This window comes from Dasypus novemcinctus, chromosome 8 (genome assembly GCF_030445035.2).
Source record: "Dasypus novemcinctus isolate mDasNov1 chromosome 8, mDasNov1.1.hap2, whole genome shotgun sequence".
Classification (NCBI taxonomy): Eukaryota; Metazoa; Chordata; class Mammalia; order Cingulata; family Dasypodidae; genus Dasypus; species Dasypus novemcinctus.
Window position 1 is genome coordinate 22,514,063 of NC_080680.1, and position 23,026 is coordinate 22,537,088.

The 23,026-nt window shown below is 45.7% G+C and overlaps 1 protein-coding gene across 6 annotated transcripts in view; it reads left to right on the forward strand.

Annotated features, from left to right (window-relative positions):
• Positions 1 to 8,011: 8,011 nt before the first annotated feature.
• Positions 8,012 to 23,026, forward strand: part of GOLM1 (golgi membrane protein 1) — an 80,466-nt gene continuing 65,451 nt past the window's right edge. For 3 of the 6 annotated variants that reach the window (XM_058301571.2, XM_012526372.4, XM_058301572.2), the window contains exons 1-2: positions 8,022 to 8,160; positions 21,868 to 22,017. In XM_058301571.2, the coding sequence (XP_058157554.1) occupies positions 8,041 to 8,160; positions 21,868 to 22,017 (270 nt within the window). In that variant the 5' untranslated portion in view covers positions 8,022 to 8,040. Of the gene's footprint in view, positions 8,161 to 8,709; positions 8,847 to 21,867; positions 22,018 to 23,026 lie in introns of those variants that run through there. The other 3 variants (XM_071216648.1, XM_058301573.2, XM_058301574.2) reach the window with 3 other exon arrangements.

The window sequence follows — 23,026 nt, forward strand, 5'->3', positions numbered from 1 at the left end:
GGGGCCACCTCTGCATGGCTCCTTGCACGTATCAGCACTGCGCGTGGGCCAGCTCATCACATGGGTCAAGGAGGCCCGGGATTTGAACCGTGGACCTCCCATGTGGTAGGTGGACACCCTATCCACTGGGCCAAGTCTGCTTCCCCTTAACCTTTTTTGTTCTATGGACCCTTTTGCCAGTCAGGTGAAAAACATGGACCCCTTAATAAATCTACACTATACTATGTATTATTTAATAAACATATACCCACACCAATACATCCCCATAAGAATAACGTGTTTTTTAAAAATTTCAATTCAATCTCATGGACCCCTTGTTAAGGACCCCTGGGCTAGTTGATCTAGAGTCCCAGCATTAGGATTCTGTGACATGGGAGGATAAATCTCTCTTCAAGACTAAAGTCAAAGATGCTGTTTTAGTTTCTTAGGCTGCTCAAAGCAAATACCATGAAATGGTTTGATTTAAACAATGAAATTTATTCACACATGGTTTTGAGGCTGGGAAAATGTCCAAATCAAGGCATCATCAAGGCAATGCTTTTTAGCAATTCCTGGCTCCTTTGTCACATGGCAAGGCACATGGTGGCATCTGCTGGTCTCTCCCTTCTCCTTGGGTTTCACAGATTTCAATTTCTTTCTCCTATGGCTTTCTCTCTCTTTGTCTGAATGTCATTCTATTATAAAGGACTCCAGTGATAGGATTAAGACCCACCCTGGTTGAGGTGGGTCAAATCTGAACTGAAAAAGCCTCATCAAAATGTCCTACTTACAATGGGTTTATGCCCACAGAATGGATGAAATTTAAGAACATGTTTTTCTGGGGTACATACAGCTCCAAACCACCAAAGACCCTCTTTTGGAAAAGAATAACAGCATATTTGGAAAGAACTGGATCCTTTCTGCAGCTGGCTGAATCTAAGGCTTATTTCTTACCGCCAATACAATATCACATATGTTCTCCATTAGACTTTTGAAAAGCAGAACAAGGAGGAAATTAGAAAACCTTAGCATTTATTTGAGAGACTGAAATAAGTATTAACTGGCTAATTTAAGTCCCTCTTCCCCATTTGCTACCATTCCCTCTGTTGAGACTCAAGAACAGGATGAGATCTACTTAATAAAAGAAAGCAGTAGCGAGGTAGACTAGTTTAGGGAATGAAAAGATGAATCTGGGACCTGGCAGAAAACCATGACTGTGAAACACGTGGCCGATGGAACCACCCCTGAGGGAAGGACCCCACAAGATGGCTGCTGGAAAAACCTCGCAAAAACTCCCCACTTGGAATGCGACTTCATCCAGGACCAAGGAAGAGCCCTGGATATTCTCAAGGGGTCTTGTCCTTGGGCTTCCCAGGGGAACTGACAAGTGGGATTACCAATCAAAACAGCAAACAGCTGGAACTCCTCCCCTGAAAATTAACAAGGGGCAGGTAGTTAATGGTCTAAAAAGCAAGACAGGGAAGTGGGTATGGCTCAAGCAATTGGGCTCCTGCCTGCCACATGGGAGGTCCCGGGTTCGTTCTTGGTGCCTCCTGGAGAAGGCAAGCTGGCGCGATGGGCAGGCATGGTGAGCTAACACTACAAGATGACACAACAAAGAGACACAAAGAGGAAAGACAATGAGAGACACGACAAACCAGGGAGCTGAGGTGGCTCAAGAGATTGAGTGCCTCTCTCCGACATGGGAGGCCCCAGGTTTGGTTTCTCGAGCCTACTAAAGAGAAGATGAGCAGACACAGCACACAGCAAATGGACACAGAGAGCAGACAGTGACCGCATACGACGTGGGTGTGTGTGTGTGAGAATAAATAAATAATTCTTTAAAAAAAGAGAAAAAAAACAAGCGCAGATGCTAAAGCATCCCCTTTTACCCTTTTTCACCCCGGCTTTGCCCTTTTTCTCCCTGCCTGGCCCAGCACACAAGGAGAGCTGGGGACTTGTAATCTGTAATGGGGATTTGTAGTTTGTAATGGGGACTGGTAGTCTGTAAATCAGCCCCTTTTACCCCTTTTTAGCCCTTTCTCTCTCTCTGTCTGAACCAACCTGCAAGTATACTGGGTACCCATAATCTGTTATTTTCTCCCATTTCTCTTCTCTCAGTTCCTTAATAAATTACTGGCCTAACTAAACTAGCATGTACCTAGAATTCTTTTTTGTAACCTAACCAAGAACCTAGAGCAAATCCGGCAAAGTAGTGTTCTCTTTGTACATCCAGGGTACTGTTAATCATCCTGCAACACTGTGAAAGAAGTCTAGGTGTCAAAACCCATTCCCCACCATTTGGGGGAAATGCTGAGTTACGGCTTTGCATTTCCAGGAGTCCAGGGCCAATGTAACGTGATCATCAGCTAACAAACCGGTGCAAAAGCCGAGATTGAATCCCTGGAAGGGGGGTCAGAAACATGAGGAAAACCGTGAGGAGAGAAGCCCAAAAAGAGACAAAAGTTGCCTCCTTTACAATTTTGAAGACTTGACTGTACATAATTTGGACTTCTGTGTGCTTGCTTTGCCTATTTCCAGTCATGGTCCCTTGGCACACTAGGGTAGAATTTGAAGTGGCATAAAATGGCAATTTCTCCCTCCCCCTGTTTTCTTAGCTTTCTGCTTTCTGATGTTTTTATTCACATCCTGCAGTTTCTTCTAGAGCACTGTGTGATAAACCAGTGCCATCAAAGTTGATGGTGGAAGAAGATTCCCTTGGCAAGGCGGAGCAGCTGCATCTCTTTCCAAGCAGCACCTTCTCTACTCCCCACCCCCCTGCACTCGCAGCTCCTCCCCCTGGGTCCTGACTTACTGTGTCCTTGATGTTTCTTCTTCTGATTGATTCCTACTGCCATCACCTCGCTGGCCCCAGGAAGGTGCTGGAAAACCAATCAATACTAAAGTTTGAGTGCTATGCTGGCTGTTCTGGTTATGTATTGCTGTATAACAAACCACCCCACAATTGAGTGGCTTAAGGCAACAATAGTTTTATTATGATCCCTTATGATTCTGGATGTTTGGATAGGCTTAGAGAGGTATATCTTGCTCAGGGTCTTTCTTGCAGTTGCAGTCAGATGGAAAACTCACAGCTTCTGGGGATTAGGATGCAGACAGACCTTTGTGTGTGTGTTTGGGGAGCACCGTTCAGCCCACTGTAGCCATTTAGAATTGAAAAGTGAATGAGGAAAGAGTTCTCCAAAGAAAAATAGTGATACTGGTACCAGAAGAAGGGAAAAATCAATGTCATAAAGCAGACAGAGCAAGGTATTTATGACAAGGACTTTCTCTTCTATTCAGTGTAGTTCATATATTTAACTAATATACAGAGCCTGTCGACAGTGTGCTGGGCATTGCAATGCACATGGTAGCTTATGATCCAGTCTGAAATATTTATCCAGTACCTATTATACAAATGTTGAGGAGAATACAAAGCTAACAAAAGAAGAATCCCTTCCTTTGGGCTCTTTGCAGTCTGCAAAGTGGGGAAGAATGTGATAAGTACTCCAAGAACTTGTTCTGGCTGGGGCTTTTGAGCTGAACTGGGAGAAAAGGATGGGGAAACCGGTCTTTTTAGGCAGAAGAGCATAGCAAATCTTGACTGTAGGAAAGAGGGGGATAGCAACCTGGCGTGGTTGGAGGGAATTTGGACAGATTATTTCAGAATGTTAAACTCAGATTTCATATAGACAAAAAAACCCATAAAGTATTATAAGTGATTAAAGAGGTTGGTGACATACCTATACTGGTATGCAAAGAAGATATGAATATTGTACAGAAAGGTTTGAGAGTCTGAGGTAGACTCTTGGATCCCTTGGAAAAAGTGCTGCATTTCTGTCTTATCTTCTCCAAACGAGACCGTCTGCTATGCTGCTTCATGCTTTTCTACTTCTAGGCCTGTCATAATGCTGGAGTGTCCCTCCTTTGCATTTCTGCCTTTAGAAAAATATCCACTCTTCTAGACCTGGGTCTGGCTCCAACAGCCCTCAGCTCCCCCAGCAGCTGGTTTCTGCAGTGCGTGGTGGCTAGCCGCTTCCCCTGACACCCTTGCTAGAGTAGTTCTGTAGCAGAATGCCACCACTGAGACACCTACCAGCTTCTTTTTCTAGAAGTCCCATAGGAGAGATTTCCAGCAGTTTCTACCAGTACAGCAACACAGCCGTTCTCTGCCATTCAGGGAGCTGAAGCTGTACCTCTCCAACAAGGTCTTGAGCTCATTTCTGGGGGTGTGTAGATAGGTGGGAGACTCTTCCCTGTAGCTCAATCTTGGCAGTCTGTATACCTGCTACTCCTACATTCTTTAGCGGTCTCTTCACTTCTTACTAGCCAAATCCTCATTACTCCAGTCCCATTATGGTTGATGAGTCTTTATTTTAAACTTCTCCTGTTCAAATTACTGTGTGTTTTCTCTTTTCTGATTGGACCCAGACTGATACACTATCCTTCTAGACCTGTATGTTGTCCACTACAGTACCCACTGGCCACATGTGACTATTGGTGCCACTGAGGAACTGAATTTTCAATTTAATTTTAATTAAATTTATATAAAACTGAAGCAGTATGAAACATTTTCTGATACACATTTTATTAAATGTAAAACATCTCATTAATATTATATATTAATTATGGGCTGAAGTGGTAATATTTTTGATCTATTAGGTTAAATAAAATATGCGATTCAAATGCTTTTTACTTCTTTTCACTTTCTAAATGTGGCTTACTAAAAAATATAAATTACATTGTAATTTGCACTTTATTTCTATAGGAAGGTCAGCACTGTTCTACCCCACCTTCAACATTGTCTTTCTTGATTTTTCTAAACAGACATGACTTCTACCTCCTTTGACCTTCCACAGTTCTCTGAATCCCCCTTAGGCAATTTGTAGGGGATGTTTGCTAGGTTTTTGCCTGCCAGCATCCTATCTCCTCTTTTTTTTTTTTCAAAGATTTATTTTTTTATTTCTCTCCCTTCCTTCCCTCCCCCGCCCCAGTTGTCTGTTCTCTGTGTCTATTTGCTGCGTCTTCTTTGTCCACTTCTGTTGTTGTCAGCGGCACAAGAATCTGTGTCTCTTTTTTTTGTTGTTGTGTCATCTTGCTGTGTCAGCTCTCCGTGTGTGCGGCGCCATTCCTGGGCGGGCTGAACTTTCTTTCCCGCTGGGCGGCTCTTCTTACAGGGCGCACTCCGTGCACGTGGGGCTCTTCTACGCGGTGACACCCCTGCGTGGCACAGCACTCCTTGCGCGCATCAGCACTGTGCATGGGCCAGCTCCACAGGGGTCAAGGAGGCCTGGGGTTTGAACCGTGGACCTCCCGTGTGGTAGACAGATGCCCTAACCACTGGGCCAAGTCCACTTTCCCCTATCTCCTCTTTTTGTTTGTTTTTGTTTTTGGAAGTACTGGAGATTGAACCTAGGACCTAGTATATGGGAAGCAGGTGCTCAACTACTAACCTACCTCCATTCCCTATGTCTTCTCTTTTTATAGGCATCCCAATCTCCCTGCTGGGGAATGTCCCATGTGAGTAGCCTTGAGAATTAGCGGCCACTCCCTGCTACAGAAGCCAGCAGGGTTGTCCCTTTCCTAGCTTTGGGGATGGGCAAGCAAGCCAGCTCCCTCCTAAAACTTTGTACCTTGAGCAGGTGTTGCAAGGACCTGGGGTCAGTTGGCAGCCTTATTCCTTAAAGCCCCAGCAAACTGTGGCACATTTACTACACTCATTCTTCCTGCTGTGTCACTTTTGCAGTGATTTCTGCTGCCTAGCTCTCCTTTGCAGCATCAAGGTTTTCTAAACCGAGCTCACCATGGATTCTGTGAGACTCTGATACCTGTCCAATAAATTCCCTTTCTTCTTAAGATTGGTAGAGTCTATTTCTGTTGCTTGCAACCAAGAACCCTTATTGACCCTGCATTAGGGTTGCTCTATAATAAATTGGGTCTACTATGCATGACTTTAACTCCAGCAAGTTATAGGCTATGGGAAAATGCTCAGAACTGAAGGTTAAACAGAAGAGCCAGGATTTAGAAAGTATAGAAACCAGCCCTAGGGATCTATGTACCAAGGAATGATGGGAGTCATCATGGAGATAAATGCACATCAACACTTTTCGGTCCCTGGGCCATCACTTTATTCATTCCAGGAACAGAGTATAATGGTTCTGGTATGAGGGAGGGCAGGGATCTGTGGCAGGCAGAATCATGCCTCTGCAAAGATGTTTGTGTCCTCATCCCAGGAACCTGTGAATATTTTACCTTACATGCAAAAAGGGACTTGGCCTGCGTGATTAAATTAGGATCTTTAGGTAGAGAGGTTATCCTGGATTATTTGGTGGGTCCGATGTAATCTCAAGGTCTTAAAAAGCAGGGACCCTTTCCAACCTGGCTCAGTGGATGTGACTACAGAAGCAGGATTAGAGAGACAGAGCATTGCTGGCTTTGAAGATGGCAGCAGGGGGCCACAAGCCAAACAGGGTGGGCAGCCTCGAGAAGCTGGAAAAGGCAAGGAAATGGATTTTACCATAGAGCCTCCAAAAAGGAGGGCAGCCCTGCTGACACCTTGGTTTTAGCCCAGTGAGACTCTTATAAGAGTTCCAACCCAGAGTACTATAAGACAAATTTGTACTGTTTTAAGCCACCAAGTCCTAAACAAAGGTGTAGCCCTTGAAGAGTATGGGGGAAGTTCCTTGTATGAAAATCTGGTGCCGATAGCAAAATGAGGGAAAGGATGCTGAACAGGCAGAGCATAGATGTCCACTGTTACCACCTACCACAGCCCCTTGCACTTTTAATCAAAATCTGCACAATTAAACTTTAGGGCCAGCAACCAATTAGGTTCAATTTTCTGGGCGAGAAGCTTGAAGAGAAGAAAGCTTTATAAGGAATGCAAATCCAGTATTTATATATGCAGTACATATATTAGGGCTTCTTAAAAATCCCAACTTTAGTCATAAAGTATCTCATGAAACTTGTACAGACTGATTATCCCCCTTAGCAGAGGCATATCTAATTCAGCCAGCAACCCTAACAGTCAGGCATACGGACCTGTTCCATAGAGTGTTTAAGAATCACTGGCTTAGTCATCGAATAATTAGGTGCTGATAAATGAGAGACACTAATGGAGACCTACTTAGAGGCAAATAAAATGAGATGGAAGTTATGGTCCACTGGTCTAAGAATGCGAAATATAAAGGAGAGAGCTAAAAGGAGCAGTGAAGGGAATTTATTGTACCTGCCCCCAAATCCTGATTGTGGCCACCTAAAGTCGCTAGAAGATCAGAGTGTAAGGCAATTCAAGCCAAGTCACCTAAAGAGCCAGGCAGGTAGGTATCCAACACATCCTTGGCTTCTGAATGCTGATTCTGACCCTGGAACAATTTGGTAACAGTGGGTAACGCAAATATCATTTTGGAATATAGAACATTACTCTAAAGGGGCCTTGTGTTGTCTCTCATAATTCATTTACAAGGTTTTGGCGCACACAGACACTTTTCCTATAATTGAGGTGGCCCATCCTCAGGTAGCAGTAAGGTATCTTGGTCACCTTTTTCAACATGAGTCCTTGTTCTGACTGAAAACAATTTTGGCTGTGAGCATTCCCCTAAGGGTGTGTGCATTTATTTGTTTATTTTTTGTTGTTGGGATTTGGGAGGGGTGCAGAGGAAGGGGTTCCTTTCCAGACACCAGAAATCAGGGCTGGGTATGAGTAAAAAGAGATGACCCTAGAATTGTCTCAATCCTGGCTACCGGTTAGAATCATCTGGGAAACTTAAAGCAAAATAAAAATACCGAAGTCGTGGCTCAGAACTCTGTTAGTGGGACCCTGGCATCTGGACGCTGTAAAGTCTCACCAGATAATTCTAGATCTGGCTGTTGCTGCCAATGTTAAGAACCATTGCTTTAGAATGTTTTCTACTCTGGTTGAATGGAAGTCATTAGTTTTGTAGCATCCTCTCCAAGGAGGTATGGCCGAACGGTGCTTCTCAAACCTGAGTGTGCCTAAGAGCCACTGGGGGCGCTGTTAAAAATTCATATTCCCAGGCTTCACCCAACGGGTCCTAGAAGGTCATGCTTGCAGCGGGGCCTAGGAATGTTAGTCCAGTGATAAAGAGTCTGAAACATTATGGCTTGAGAGGTAACCGTGGGGGAGAGTACGGCCAACAGGGAATGCCTGGGAGGAGAAAAAAGGTGACTTCGGGGGTAGAGAACCCTAAGGACCACTGTTTTCCGTTGGGCGTTTTATATCATCTTTATGTAGTTGCTGCCACCACACTGGGCAGTTCTGGCTGAGACTCCAGAAAAGGGACCTCTGAGTTTGGCACTGGAAGTAATTGCCTGTTCGAGAAAATTCCCCCAGGGAACAGGGTGAGGGAGGTTAAGGGAGGGAGGATCTCCAGGTCCCTTTTCTCAGCAATCGCTTCCCATCTACGCGCTGCTCCAGAGCAAAGACCCTTTCGGATCCTTCGGCTCCCGCGTCGGGCAGGCGCGCAGGGGTGGCGGTGCAGGGAGAAGGGGCTGCGCGCCGCCGCCCGGGCGGAGGAGGGGGCGTTGCGTCAGTTTTCCGGCTCCCGCCGAGCAGCGACCGCGGGCCGGGACGCGCGCGCCGTGCGGCCAAACGCCCGGGCGCGGCCTCGGCGGCCCTCGCCTCGCCTCGCCTCGCCGCGCCGCCTCCTCCCCCCGCGCCGTCGGCGCTGCCCGGGGGCGGGGACTCGCCGCTGCGGAGGCCGGAGACCCGGCGGCGCCGGACGCGGCGGCGGGGACGCGGCGGCCACGGGCGCGGAGCGCGAAGCCGGCGGCGGGAAGGAGAAGGGGCCTGGGGCAGCCTCGGAGCGCGGGCCCACGGCGCCGAGCGGCCGCCGGAGCCGCGGAAGGAGGTGAGTGTGGCGGAGCGCCCCCCGCCGCGCCCTCTCGCCGCCCGCCTGCGCGGAGCTCGCCGGTTCCCCTCCTTCTCCCTCCTCAGCCCTGCGCTCGCGAGCCCCCGCCGTGCTCCGAGACCCCTCCCCTGCGTCCCCCCTCGCTGCAGCCTTTGACTGAATTCGGCGCGGGGTGCCCGCCTGATCCTCGGGCCGGGGTGACCCCGCGCCTCCCCGCGTGGGAGCCCTCGCCCAGGGGCGTGGAGCGGAGAAGCCTCTCTCTTCGTCCGAGACCCGGGCGCGTGGACCCCCGGCCCTGCTGCGAGGGGCGGCGCAAAGATCCCCTGCCCCTGCGGAGGCGAGTCTTGGGCTGTGTGGGGCCCTTTCTTTTCATCCTTAGCTTTTGTCACGCGCGTCAGCATTTAAAGTCAAAAGCATGCGTCCCCAAAGTCGCACTAGTTCAGTTCTGCGGACGTGATTTGCACGACGAAGGGTCTGGCCGGGTAACCTCTTCTTCTGCCCCTTTCCCCCTACCCGGTCCCCCTTACTGCCCGCTTTGACAGAGGTTGCGTCCTGGCAGGTGACGGGCGGGTTTGCGCGGGGGCCCTCCCGCGAGCCTCAGGCGGGGAGCTGCCACTGCCGGTGCACATGGGGAGCCCGGCTCTTGGGGATGCCGACAGGGTCTCTGTCACACTGATATTTTACCTTTACAGTGTGGAGGAGTCACACAACTTTTGGTGGACTGTTAAAAAGCCTCCTGGTCTCTATGCTTTTGTTTATGAGTATATATTTAACACCCTATTTAATGATTTTAATGTTTTTTTTTAAGAAAGCGAAATTGGAAATAGACTCATTTTTATGAATATTAGCGGAATTTAGGAATCATCACTATCTTTGGAATTCCATTATGATGCTGGTGATTTTCAGATGTCCCATCTCCACGTTTGCAAAAACAGCCCTGTGTGGCTTCCACGGTGTTGAGAATTGCTTTGTTTGGTTTGGGGGTCTCCAGGTCCCACCGTCCTATATAATGCACGTGTTGTGTTACATTTCTAGTGGCGGATTACTAAGATGTTCAGTATTTAACAGCTCTAGAGTGACTGTGTGTTTGGCTCAAGGCCATCAGGTTGGCACCATTTAGGCAGTTTTAGTATTTCTGATGTTTTTGGAGCATGGAACCTGGAAAGCAGTAGAGTCTCTTGGCTGTCGTTGTGGGTCTCTAAAGGCATCCTGAGTTCCTCCTATTTGTGTTTTGAAAAGATTAAGCTTATGTTATTGGGAGGGATGATTTTATTTTATTTGTTAGTAGACCCCAGTAACTTGCACAAACGTATTCTTCTTAGGCCAGGCACTCAATCTTTAATGTGTCAGTGGGAAAAAAAAAAGAAATTGAACTCTTAGAGAGGGTGTTTAAAGAAAAGATGTTAGCTTTTCACGATGTATTTTGATCACCATGGAGAAGTTATCACATTATTTTCCCTGTTAGATCTATGCAAAAATGAAAAATCAGCCATGGGAGGGAAGGAGTATGGAGGGGGGAATCTGATTTCTGTAGAAAACGCATAGAAAAATGTATTCAAGTAATAAGTAGGTTTTAACATTTTTTTCCAGCAAACATGGTAATTGCTGCTCTGTAATTTTTTTCACTCAGCATTTTATGTTTTGATTATCTGTTGCGACATAAACCATCTCAAAGCTTAAACCTCCTTTTATTATCCCTTGATTCGGTGGGTTGACTGGGCTCAGTAGGCAGGTTCTTCTATTCTGCATGATGTTGGCCGGGCTGCAGACATTTGGGGTCTCAGTTGGGTTAGGCTGGATCTTCAGGGATGACTCATTGGCTGTGAGCTCTCATTCTTTCAAAATATAGCCTTGCTGAATTTCTAGGGACAGTATTTTAATATGCTGATGATTGGCCTGGGAATTATTTTAGCTCTATTTCTCTTCAGATTTCAGTGCTAGCAGAACTCAAGAGATGCCAGCCCATCAGTCTTGTTCTCTGTCATTTATATCTGGGTAGTAGATGGATTATACCTTATCTTTCCCTATTTTCTCTGTGTAAGTTAGAGTGTCCTGTACAGGCTGTGCTGCTCGGGGCTCACTGATCATTGCATTTTGATTAAAGAACAGATACCTTTGTCCACAACCTGACAGTGACTCTGATGGAGATGCCCAGAGGGAAAAGAACCTTAGACTATGGAGTTACTTTAAATGGGGTCCTTTATATGTTGTTCTTTTTCCTCTCATAAAACCTTATTTCTCTAGGACAGGTAATGGTAGATAAGGTAGAGAAAAAATGTTTTATGTTGCTGATGCAGATTGAAGGTGGGAGGCAGTCGTGGGATAAAACCAAAAGAGAAAAAAACACCAACCTTTAAATTGTGGGGAAATATAGTAATCAGTGTTTCTCTGAAGATAAACAGCACACCCCTCTGCTATCCCTTTCTGCTTCTTAAAATTTTGAGTGCAGCCAGATCAAGATTCACTTGACAGATTGGGTAACTACAACAGTAGTTCTCCAAATTTAGTGTGCAGCACATTCACCTGGAGGGCTGGTTAAACACAGGTAACTGAGCCCAGCTGCAGGATTCCTGATTTGCTAGGGCTGGAATGGGCTCAAGAATTTACATTTCTAAAAATTCCCAGATGTTGCTGATGCTTCTGGTTCAGAGACCACACTTGGAAACCACTGAATTGCAGCAGGTGTTGGCAGAACTTTTCTGTAAGGGGCCAGCTAGTAAATATTAGGCTTTTCAGGCCATGTGTGGTCTCTGTCACAACTACTCAGCTCTTGTTTCATCCTGAAAGCAGATATGCAGATACAATGAATGGGCCTGGTTGTGGTCAAATAAAACTTTGTGACACTGAAAATTTAATTTCGTGCAATTTTCACATATCATGAAATACTATTCTTTTAATTTTTTCCCAGCCATTTAAAAGTGTAAAATCCATTTATTTTTAATTTTTATTTTTTCAAAGATTTATTTATTTCTCCCCCCCCCCCCCCATTGTCTGTTCCTTGTGTCCGTTCGCTGTGTGTTCTTCTGCGTCTGCTTGCATTGTCAGGCGGCTCTGGGCAACTGCGTCTCTTTTTTGTTGTGTCATCTTGGTGTTTTGGCTCTTCGTGTGTCTGGTGCCACTCCTGGGTGGGCTGCGCTTTTTTCACGTGGGACGGCTCTCCTTGTGGGGCACACTCCTTGCACTTGGGGCTTCCCTGCGTGGTACGGCACTCCTTGCGCGCATCAGCACTGCACGTGGACCAGCTCACTACATGGGTCAGGAGGCCCTGGGTATTGAACCCTGGACCCTCCATATGGTAGGCAGATACTCTTATCAGTTGAGCCACGTCCAATTCCTGTAAAATCCATTTAGCTCACAGGCCATGTATAAAATGGGGGGGCAGGGGGCAGGATTTGGTCCTTGGGCAATAGTTTGTGGACTTCTGAACTAGAAGTAAAAACTTGGAGTTCCTACCAAGTTGGAATCTTGGTGTCCAGGTGGCAGGTGTCCTTCTTCAGAAAATTCCAATTGCTGGATAAAACAAGATGGAATTTGGTTCTCTCATTCATTTTCATTCATCCACATCATTTTTTGGTGTTTTCACCACAAACACTTATTATGCACATTAGTTTTTTTCAGGGTATATCTTTATAAACTAGTAGCCTCCAGAATTGGGGAAAACATGGTGTTTATAATCAGGAGTTGGGGAGATGCAAGGAGAGGATTCTTTTTAATTCCCAGTAAGTTTTTAAAGCAATTTAAGCAGAATACAATTAGATTTTATCATTTAACCTTAGAGCAGAATTTGACAAACTTTCTATAAAGGGCTAGGTAGTAAATATTTTGGCTCATTTAATCCTCACAATACCCTCTAAATAAGTCTCTGTTTCACTATTCACCTTTGCCTTGTAACTGGAAAGCAGTCCTGGACAATACTATATCAGTAAAACTTTATTTACAAAAATCAAGGGAAGCGGACTTGGCCCAGTGGATAGGGTGTCTGCCTACCACATGGGAGGTCTGCGGTTCAAACCCCGGGCCTCCCTGACCCGTGTGGAGCTGGCCCATGCGCAGTGCTGATGCACACAAGGAGTGCCCTGCCACTCAGGGGTGTCCCTGCATAAGGGAGCCCCACGCGCAAGGAGTGCACCTCATAAGGAGAGCCGCCCAGCACGAAAGAAAGTGCAGCCTGCCCAGGAATGGCGCCACACACAGGGAGAGCTGACACAGCAAGATGACGCAGCAAAAGAGACACAGATTCCCAGTGCCGCTGATTAGGATAGAAGCAGTCACAGAAGAACACACAGCGAATGGACAGAGAGAGCAGACAACTGAGGGGTGAGGGGAGAGAAATAAATTTAAAAAATCAAGTGGAATATGGCCAGCGGCTTGTTAGTTTGCTGATCCCTGCTTTGGAAACAGGTGGGATGGGGGAGTGTCTGTATTTTTTCTTTCTTTTAAAATAAGTTTTACATTACAAAAAAGTTACATTGAAAATATAGGGGACTCCCACATACCCACTCCCTTCCCCTTCACATTTTCCCCTATTAATAATATCTTTCATTAGTGTGGTACATTCATTATAATTTACGAACAAATATTGAAGCATTGTTGCTCACCATAGCCTGTAATTTACTTTATGGTTTACACATTGCACCGCACAATTTTATAGATTTTGACAAAATGTGTAATGGCTTGTATCTGTCATTGCAATATAATGCAAAACAATTCCATTGTCCCCAAAATGCCCCTTGTTACACCTATTCTTCCTTCTCCCTCCCCTCAGAACCTCTGGTGACCACTGCCTTTATATCAGTGTTACAAGTTCTTCCCTTACTAGAATAATAATAAGTGTACTTTGGTCCATAATTGCATTCCCCCCTTTTTGTGTGTTCATTCCTTAATCATGAGGGTTTTGGGATGGTGATGCCCACTCTGTTTCTGACTGAGAGAGGGCTTGGCTCCCATAAGGCATATGGATGGAACTTAATTGCTGGAAGTTGTAGATACTCTGTTTTTTTGGGGTTGGGTATTGTCTGTCATCATTTTGTTAGTTGTCCTGGGTGAGTCCGCGAGAGTAGGCATTGGCTGCAACTCTGCTGAGATTCAGGGCTCAACCAGCATATGAAGAGACCGAAGATTGAAGACTCTGGGACATGTATTTAATGGTTATAGTGCTAATGATAGGTTCAAATAAAAGGGGCAGAAGAGTCATGCATAGGAAAATTATAAATGAGTCTACCGCTGTTATGTTGGTGAGATAGGTTAATGTATATTCCAAGATAAGCGCCACCGACACGGTGCCTGTTTCCTGGGGTTGTCTGCCGGCTGTGTGCCCTTCCCGTAGTGTCCAGGTATCTTTAGAGGCCTCAGGACTACGCCTGCTTGAGGCATTGTTTACTGGGGCAGTCAGTGGGACCTTCCTGAGCCGTGCATAGGCACAACTTCTGGAATGACCTCCCAGCTCACTTTGAAATTTCCTAGTTGTAAAAACTCATTTGTATCACTATTCCCCCCTTTTGGCCGAAGTCTTTTTCCAAACTCATCATTAGTTGACACTTGCTAATAATCCTTCAGTTCCAGGGAGGCCCGTCCTCAAGAGTCATGTCCCACACGGAGGGGAAGGCAATGAGTTTATATGCTGAGTCTGGCTTAGAGAGAGGCCGCATTTGAGTAACAAGGAGGTTTTCAGGAGGTAACTCTTAGGTAATATGTATTACTAGGCTATGTTTCAATTTTACAAGAATAAGATTCAAGCAGGGAAAAAATAAATAAATACAAGGACTTGGTGTATTGGACTGGAGTATAGTTTTAAATGCTCAAAAAATGTTAGTACTCAGTCTTTCATAACCTCTGGAACTGTGCTAGGGAACTGTTTGCTCATTGCAGAGACGCTTAAGAACTTCTTGCCAAGCAGGTCCTGCTTTCTGAGATGTCAGTGGGGCTGTTTCCTCTGGGACGTTACAGAGGTTTGAAAGGTGTGCCTTGACCACTGTTTGGAGAAGGTGTGTTGTTTCTGCACTGGTGACATTAGTTAAGCACGCTAATCTGATTTGATTGCGCATGTATGTGTATTTGCCTATATGATTAAAAACCCTTACGAAAATAAGAAAATAATGGAAGTATTTAACCAGGATATTCAAGAGGCACATGAATTTGGCAGATGACCCATTTTCATATCCATATCCATATCCGTTTCCTTCCTTTCTTTTTTTTTTTTTTAAGTAATTAGAGGTCTCTCTGGTCTCTTATAAAAATTTAGGTCTTATAGTCAAACAATAACTTTAACTTTTTAAAGATGGCAGTTCAACTCTCCTGATTTGTTAATTATCTAAGACAATAGGTGGGAATCTGCAGTTTTTTTGGCTTAACTTTTCTGATTTATCTAGAGACTTGTAAATGCAAAACCACACCACTTAAAACCGGGAAAGCCTTGGGCTCACAGAGTTCAGTGTAAGCTGATTTGAGTTAATCCTTTCAGGTATGCCAGAGGCCCATAATCAAATATGATTCAAAACACATTCTCAAGCCTAAAATGAAATGGATATTAAATTAATACATCCTTTTATGCTACGCATCTCCCAACCATTTCCATCCCAACCCCAAGCCAAACTAATTGTAAGGGGGGAAAGGAGAGTGTTTCAAGTATTTGGCAAAGCCTGGCTGTTCCTGCCCTCGGCCTTTGTTGGTGTCACTTCTCACCTGTGTGTCTCTTTTTATTGGACTGCGGTTAGTACAGTTCCCAGGAGTCGGGCTCCCTCCCTCTTAGCTCCACAGCCCTGCTTGTGTCTGGAGCCCAGGGCTCTCCAAGGTGCTGTCTGGGCAGCCGCCACCTTCCCAGCTTCCAGGTGCTGGGCTGGGTGAGGGGCCTCCACAAACCTCTCTGAAGGGAGGACTTTCTTTCATAGCATGGCCTGGGCTTGGGGTGTCAGCTGCTGCAGCGCCCTTGGCTGGCCAGCTCCTGGTGCTGGTGGAGGAGAGCACATGGCTGATTGCTCTAAAGTAGGATGATCGTGGAGGGAAACATCATCATCTTTTCTGCATAAAATGCAGAAAAAGCTTAAATCTAGAAATGATTTTGCTATTCAGCTTTCCCTCCCGAATAATCATAATAGCCAGAATTTACTGAGCAGTCACAATGTGCCAGATGTGGCTTTAAGCACTTTTCCTACCTTAACTCTTTTTATCTTCGTAATAATCCTAGGGGGTGGGGGTGGATAGCAAGGCATGAGAGGAGAGGGTCCCTGGTTCTGGAACCAGGCAGTGGCCATTGGGTGCTAGAATTTGTTCTCTTCACACGAAACTGAGCTGCCTCATGCTAGCACAGTGCCAGCCTTTTGGTAGTTGCACAGTAAATTTTTTATTGCCAGACTAAAGTAAGGTATATGAAACGATCCTCTGTACGCTTCCTTTGAAGTGGGAATTGAGTGTTTCTGTTTTTTTAGTTTATTTCTCTCCCCTTTCCCCCATCCCCCCACCCCAGTTGTCTGTTCTCTGTGTCCATTTGCTGTGTGTTCTTCTTTGTTGTCAGCGGCACGGGAATCTGTATCTTTGTCGTTGCATCATCTTGCTGTGTCAGCTCTCCGTGTGTGCAGCGCCACACCTGGGCAGCTATCCTTATGGGGCGCACTCCTTGTGCGTGGGGCTCCCCTACGCGGGGGACACCCCTGCATGGCACGGCATTCCTTGTGCGCATCAGCACTGCACATGGGCCAGCTGCACACGGGTCAAGGAGGCCTGGGGTTTGAACCACAGACCTCCCATGTGGTAGACAGACGCCCTAACCACTGGGCCAAGTCCTCTTCCCACCTGTTTTCAACCTTACAGTACATCCACCCATTCACTTACATCTGCTGGAATAGCGTAAGGTCTTCTAAGGATCCTGTCTAACTTTGTTTTTAGGAAGTTTAGTATGTGACAAAGACTTTGAAAGCACTAGGGAAAAATAGATCATTCAATAAAGGGTTCTGGAAGAACTTGCCAGCCATTTAAAAACAAAACAAAAAAAGCTGTATTCTTTATATTTCCTTATTCCTTAAATCAAAAAGAAATTTCAAATGGATGCACAATTTAAATGTTAATAGAACACCATTTATATGTTGTAAGAGATCATAGGTTTCTAAACTTAGAATGGGGAATGGCTTCCTAAGTATAAACAAAATCTGGAAGCAATAAACGAAAAGATTGACAAATTAGGCTGTTTAAAAATCGAAATAAAACCTATGGGCAAAAATTCCATATAGACAGTCAAAATACAAATGAAATGACGCATGAAATGTTCATCCACGTGAAAGATCAAAGGTTAGTTTATTTTTAACGTACAAGGAGCTCTTTACAAATCAATAAGATGACTGCTCCGGTTTTAAAAATAAAGCCCAGAATATGAAAAATGAACATAAAAATAATCAGGTAAGTGAAAAGATGCTTATTTGTACTCATAATTAAATGAAAGAAATGTATTTTAAAAAAATCATTGTCAGTGAGATTGCCAAAAATTAAAGCATTTTGTTGGTTATTGTGTCGGGGAAAATAACAATTCATTCTCATACTACTGGGGGGAGGGTAAATTACTGCAACTGCCTTCATCAGAATTTTTAAGATAATTTAGGTTTACATGACCACAGGAGTTACCCAAACTAAGAAACTAACCTTGTCACTGTCTTATTACAGAACTTATTTGGACTTAACCAGTTTTTCCACTAATGGCCTTTTTCTGTTCCAGGATCCGCTCCAAGAGCCCACATTGCATTTTGTTGTCGTGTCTCTGTAATTGCCTTGTCTGTGAGTGTTCTTCAGTCTCTCCTTGTTTTTCATGACCTTGACACTTTTGGAAGAGTGCTCTTCAGATGTTTTGTAGAAGTCCCTCCATTTGGGTTCCACTGGATTTTTCTCATGGTTAGACTGAGATTGTCCATTTTTGGGAAGAAGGCTCCCAGTGCATCGTATCAGGGTGTTGATGTCAATGTGTCTTACTCCTGGTGATGCTCATGGTGATCAGCTGGCTAAGGTGGTGTCTGCCAGGATTCTCCCCTGTAAAGGTATTATCTTTCCTTTCTTAATTGCTAGATACTTTGGAGGAGATAAGATGGATCCGTTTTAAGCTTTGGCCCAGCGGTTCCTCATAGGAACATTTATCCTACAGTCTGGCAGTCTGTGATTCATCACCTGCAAAATGGGGATGATAATACCCCCCTCCGAGCTTGAACAACGCCTTACATATAGTAAGACCCCTGCTGGGACACCTCCCTTCCCTAAGGAATGCATTTATGAGGTATTGGGTGACACCCACAGGGGTTCTGGGTAGCACCCCATAATCAAACAGGAATCTTTCTGAAGTGTCTGACTCTTCCTCTTTGCATGAATGGGGGAAGAGAAAGCCTATAAGTGCCTTCAGGTGAGTTCAGATCAGGCTTTGCCCGGAGGTCAGGTTAGGTTTCATTGCTGAGTTACAAGAATTCTTTCCAGTTTTTAGAGCATTTTGGATTTCGAAGTTGCATCTGGAAAAGACAAACATGCTGTGCACACACAGTGATGGCAGCATTGTTGGAAATAAGCCGGGAAACTATGAATAGCCGCCAGTAGGAGATTGGCTAAGTGAATTTTGGTCTATAATGGAGCACTTTACAGCCCTTTAAAAGGAACGTGTACTAGGACAAGGCAGCAAGCTGTATTGCTAAGTGATACGTGGCATTTGTGGAACACTATGAATGGTGTGATCTTATTTGGATTCAAAATAGATATAGGTGCTTGTATATGCATGTGGAAGCATCTGGCATAACATCTGGAAACATAACATCTTGATCATCTAGACTAGTAGCTGCACAGTAGAATCACCTGGGGAGATGAAAAAAGACTGATACCTGGGTCCCACCCCAGACCAGTTGATTTTGAAATATAGGGGTGGGGCCCAGGTATTGATAGTTTTGAAAAGCTGTCCCTGGTGATTCTGATACACTTAGAGAGGATTGAAAGTTGCTGGAGTAGGACACGCACAGAAAATTCTGTTACTTTATCCTGGAGTGGGAAGAGGGAGACTTAGTTATATACTTTTGCCCATTGCATACAGATCTTTTGTATATATTTATATATATATATAATTTTTTTTTCTGAGGTACTGGAGGCTGGAGATTGAACCCAGGACCTCAAGTAGTAAGCAGGCACTCAACGACTGAGCCACATTGGCTTCCCTGAGTTGGTTTTATTGTTTGTTTTGCTTGGTGTTTGTTTTTGTTTTTTTCAGGGGGCACCAGGAACAGGGTTCAGGACCTCCCATGTGGGAGGTGGGTGCTCAACTGTGGAAGTCACATTGACTCCTTATATATATACTATTTTTTTAAAGATTTATTTTCCCCCACCCCTTCATTGTTTGCACTTGCTTTGTCTGTCTTTGTTTCTTTAGGAGGCACTGGGAACTGAACCCGGGACCTCTAATATGGGAGGGAAGCATCTAATCACTTGAGCTACCTTCGTTCCCTGCTTTGTTTTATCTCTCATTGTGTTTTTCTTTTGTGTGTTTGTATGTTTCTTGTTGCGTCATCTTATTGTGTCAGCCTGCCCATCGTGTTGGCTCACTGTCTTGCTCGTCCTCTATAAGAGGCACCAGAAACCTCCACTCCCTTCCTTGTGGTGTCTCTCATTATGTTTTTCTTCTTGTGTCTCTTGTTGTGCCAGCTTGCTGCACCTGCCCATTGCACTAGCTTGGTGTCTTCTTTAGGAGACACCGGAAACTGAACTAGGGACCTCCTATGTGGCAGGCTCAATCGCCTGAACCTCATCTGCTTCCCTCTCTATCTTTTTAAATGGGTTAAAAATAGTAAAAAAGACTGGGTCAAAATTGATAGGACAGGGCAGTTGAACACATTTTCAACAGATCTGTAGAAACCTCTAGAAGTTCAGTGTTTCTGAGCATTACTGTCCTATACAGTGCTTGCTGATATTAACCAAAATTGACCATAACTTGGTGAGCAAGGCACGCATTAAGGTTGAACTCAGTCCTCACATCTCCTGGTATTAATTCCTATGGTGCTTTATTTTAGGTGGTTCAACTACATTGCTCATTTAGCCCCATACAGGCTCCACATTAGTACCTGCCTTAGTTTCTAGGCTGCTATGACAAATACCACTCAGTGGGTTGGTTTCAGGGCCAGAAGCCTCTCTCCCTCCCGGACTCCGCCCACCAGTCCTTGGGTTCCTTTCCCATCACATGGCCGTGTCCCCTCCTTTCTTTTCCAGGTTTCATTGATTTCTCTTTTTCATAAGGCCTCCGGTAATAATAGGGTTAAGATCCACCTGCTTCCGTTGGGCCACACCTTCACTAAAAATAATATCCTCCAGAAGGTCCGATTTACGATGTGTTCACACCCACAGGAATGGGGTAGAGATTAAGAACCTGCTGTTTCCAACCTACTACAGTACCCTAAAGGTAAGGAACGAGGACGCATTCCAATGGCACACACACATGGAAATGCCAGAGGGCAAAATCTAGCTGTCACCTGTTGTATGGCGCATTCTCAAGAACTTGGTCTTGAAGGAGAGTCCCCCGTGAGCAAGTCCTGTCCCAGGAAAGCGACTTGGCTCCTTGACTCCCTCCCTATCCCTCCTCGCCCTCCCCTGCTTCCTACTGCCATTCTCTTTCTTCTGCCTTCTCCCCCTCCTCCAAACCCATCCCTGGGAATACTGGGAATGAAAGGCTCTCTGTTCTCAGAATGTTTTATTGCGGTGCTGATGTGGCCACCTTTACTCTGATAAGGTTCTGTTTTATCTGGTTCAGCAAAAACCATTTGGAAAAGTCAACTTTCCTTCCAGGAGGCCACCAATGCTTGTATCTAACCAGAGCTGGTTTTGAGTTGAAGCACTCCAACATAATTTAGAGCTCCTTCTAAGACGTAATTTTTGTTCTTAAAAAAAGCTCGGTGCAGGTGCAGGGAGTGGATGTGGCTCAAGCTGTAGGGCGCCTGCTTCCCAAATGGGAGGTCACGTTTTCTAAAAACAAAAAAACAACAACAAGCAAACAAAGGAAAAAAACTCAGGGGAGCCAGTGTGGCTCAGTGGCTGAGCACCGACTTCCCACTTAGGAGGTCCCGGGTTCAATCCCCAGCCCCTGGTGCCTCAGAAAAAGCAAAGCTCCGTGACCTCTGTAGCTCTCCCACTGACTGAGGTGCTGTTTTTTGTTGAAATCTGCCCTCCGCAGCCTTGTGAGGCGCACCACTCTGTTGCACCAATACTGTCTCTAGAGTGAGAAAAGTGAGTGTTCGGAGGAAGCTGTCCTCCCGTTTGGCACGGCGTGAACGCCTCATTTCTGCCCTGAATCCCAAAGCAGAAGACTTTCCCTGTGACCTCAGCCATGTCGCATACCTTCACATTCTGACTGTGTCATGAATAAAGACTCCCCGCTGTGAGCGCCTCGCGTGGGTAACGCCAATAGCCATGATTTGTACAGTGGGAATTCACATTCGCCTCCAGAATGGACTTCTTCCTTGGTCTTAAGAAACACTTCCATTGATTTTGTCAAAGAATAAAAAGCCCTCCCTTGTTAGGAATCAAATCCAAAAGGCATCTTTGGGGAATAATGAGAAATGCATTCTTTCTCATGCGATGTGGAGGCTCTTCATATTTGCAGTTGCTGTTTACATAGATAGCTAATTTAATTCCCCCAGTCTGTTGGGGAGGAGGTAGGTATTAATATTAAAATTATTAGGTAGGTGCTATAATTATTCCCCTTTACAGACGAGGAAACTGAAGCATAAGAGAAATTACTAGTCTCTAGCGGGCCTGAGATGTGGTCCGGGGCGGCGCTCCCCCTCCTACGAGCTGGTCTGGGGGGCTGCCCGCACCGCCCAGGGCTCACAGAAGACGCTCTTCTCCAGGGGCAGCTTCGCCCCGCAGTCCTCAGCAAGAGGCCACAGTTGGCCCGCAGAGGTGCCTCATCTTACCTGTGCTTCTGCGGCCCGTCACCTCTCCTGGTGGCTGTGATGGGGGGCATGGCCTGCCCCTGCCGTGGAATGGGAGACTTGAGGCTTATTTCCTTATTTTTATTTGGCAGGTTCTCGGCCCCACCTCTGAGATGATGGGCCTGGGAAACGGGCGTCGGAGCATGAAGGCGCCCCCGCTTGTGCTGGCTGCCCTGGTGGCCTGCATCATCGTCCTGGGCTTCAACTACTGGATCGCGAGCTCCCGGAGCGTGGACCTGCAGGTGGTTTTGCTTGTCCGTGTGCATGTCATGACGTACGAAAGTGCCGAGTGGTGAGGCCGGGGGGTTTGTTCCTTACTGACACCTGAATTGATCAGTCATTTGTTTGAACACACGAATGTGCTACTGGTTCTGTGTTCAGACCAGCCTGACCGCCAGCCCAGCCCTGGGCTAGACTCTCCACCCCATTGCTGCTGTCGGTTCCTTCAGTCCTTTTCACAGGCGGGCTCGTTTGTGGCTTTTCCTGTTGCTGAATAGTGTTCAGTCAAGCTTTTGGGGCTTGTCTGAAAAGACAGTTATTAAATACACTGACCTTGACCCTTTCTCAAGTCCGCAGTCCTCCTTGGATATCAACGAGTGGTGTTGGAAAAGTATTTGAATGATGGGTGGAGGGAAAGTGTTTTTAAAGGTTCCCATCTTTAGCATCATCATTTGATGATAACGGTATTATCAACTTCCCCATTTATCGTTGTCTGTGCTGGGTCCAGCACAGTGCTCACCACTTCACACACATAGTCTCTTGTGTGCAATCCCAACGAGGTTGGGACTTTATTTTCCCCATTTCAGAGTGGGCACACTGAGGCTCGGAGGATAAGTACAGGTGGAGCAGGGATTCCGACCAACATCCTTTTGAGGGCAGAACTTGGGCTCTTAACCGTGGATTTCCATCTCACCCAAGCTCTGTTACTTCTTTGTTCCCACCTCACCCTCACCTACTGTATTAGCCGGGATTCTCCAGGGAAACAGAACCAATAGATGTGTATATATGTAAATATTACGAAATGTATTACAGGAATTGGCTCACACACCTATGGGGATTGGCAAGTCCGCATTCCGTAGGGCAGGCTGCAGGCTGGGAACTCTGATGAAGGTTCTGATGAATTCCCCAGGAGAAGCTGGATGGCTGAAGTAGAGATGGAAGTTCTCTCTGACTGGCCGAACCATAGCTTCTCCCATTAAAGCCTTCATCTGATCCGATGAGACTTCTCTCATTGCTGAAGGCGGTCTCCTT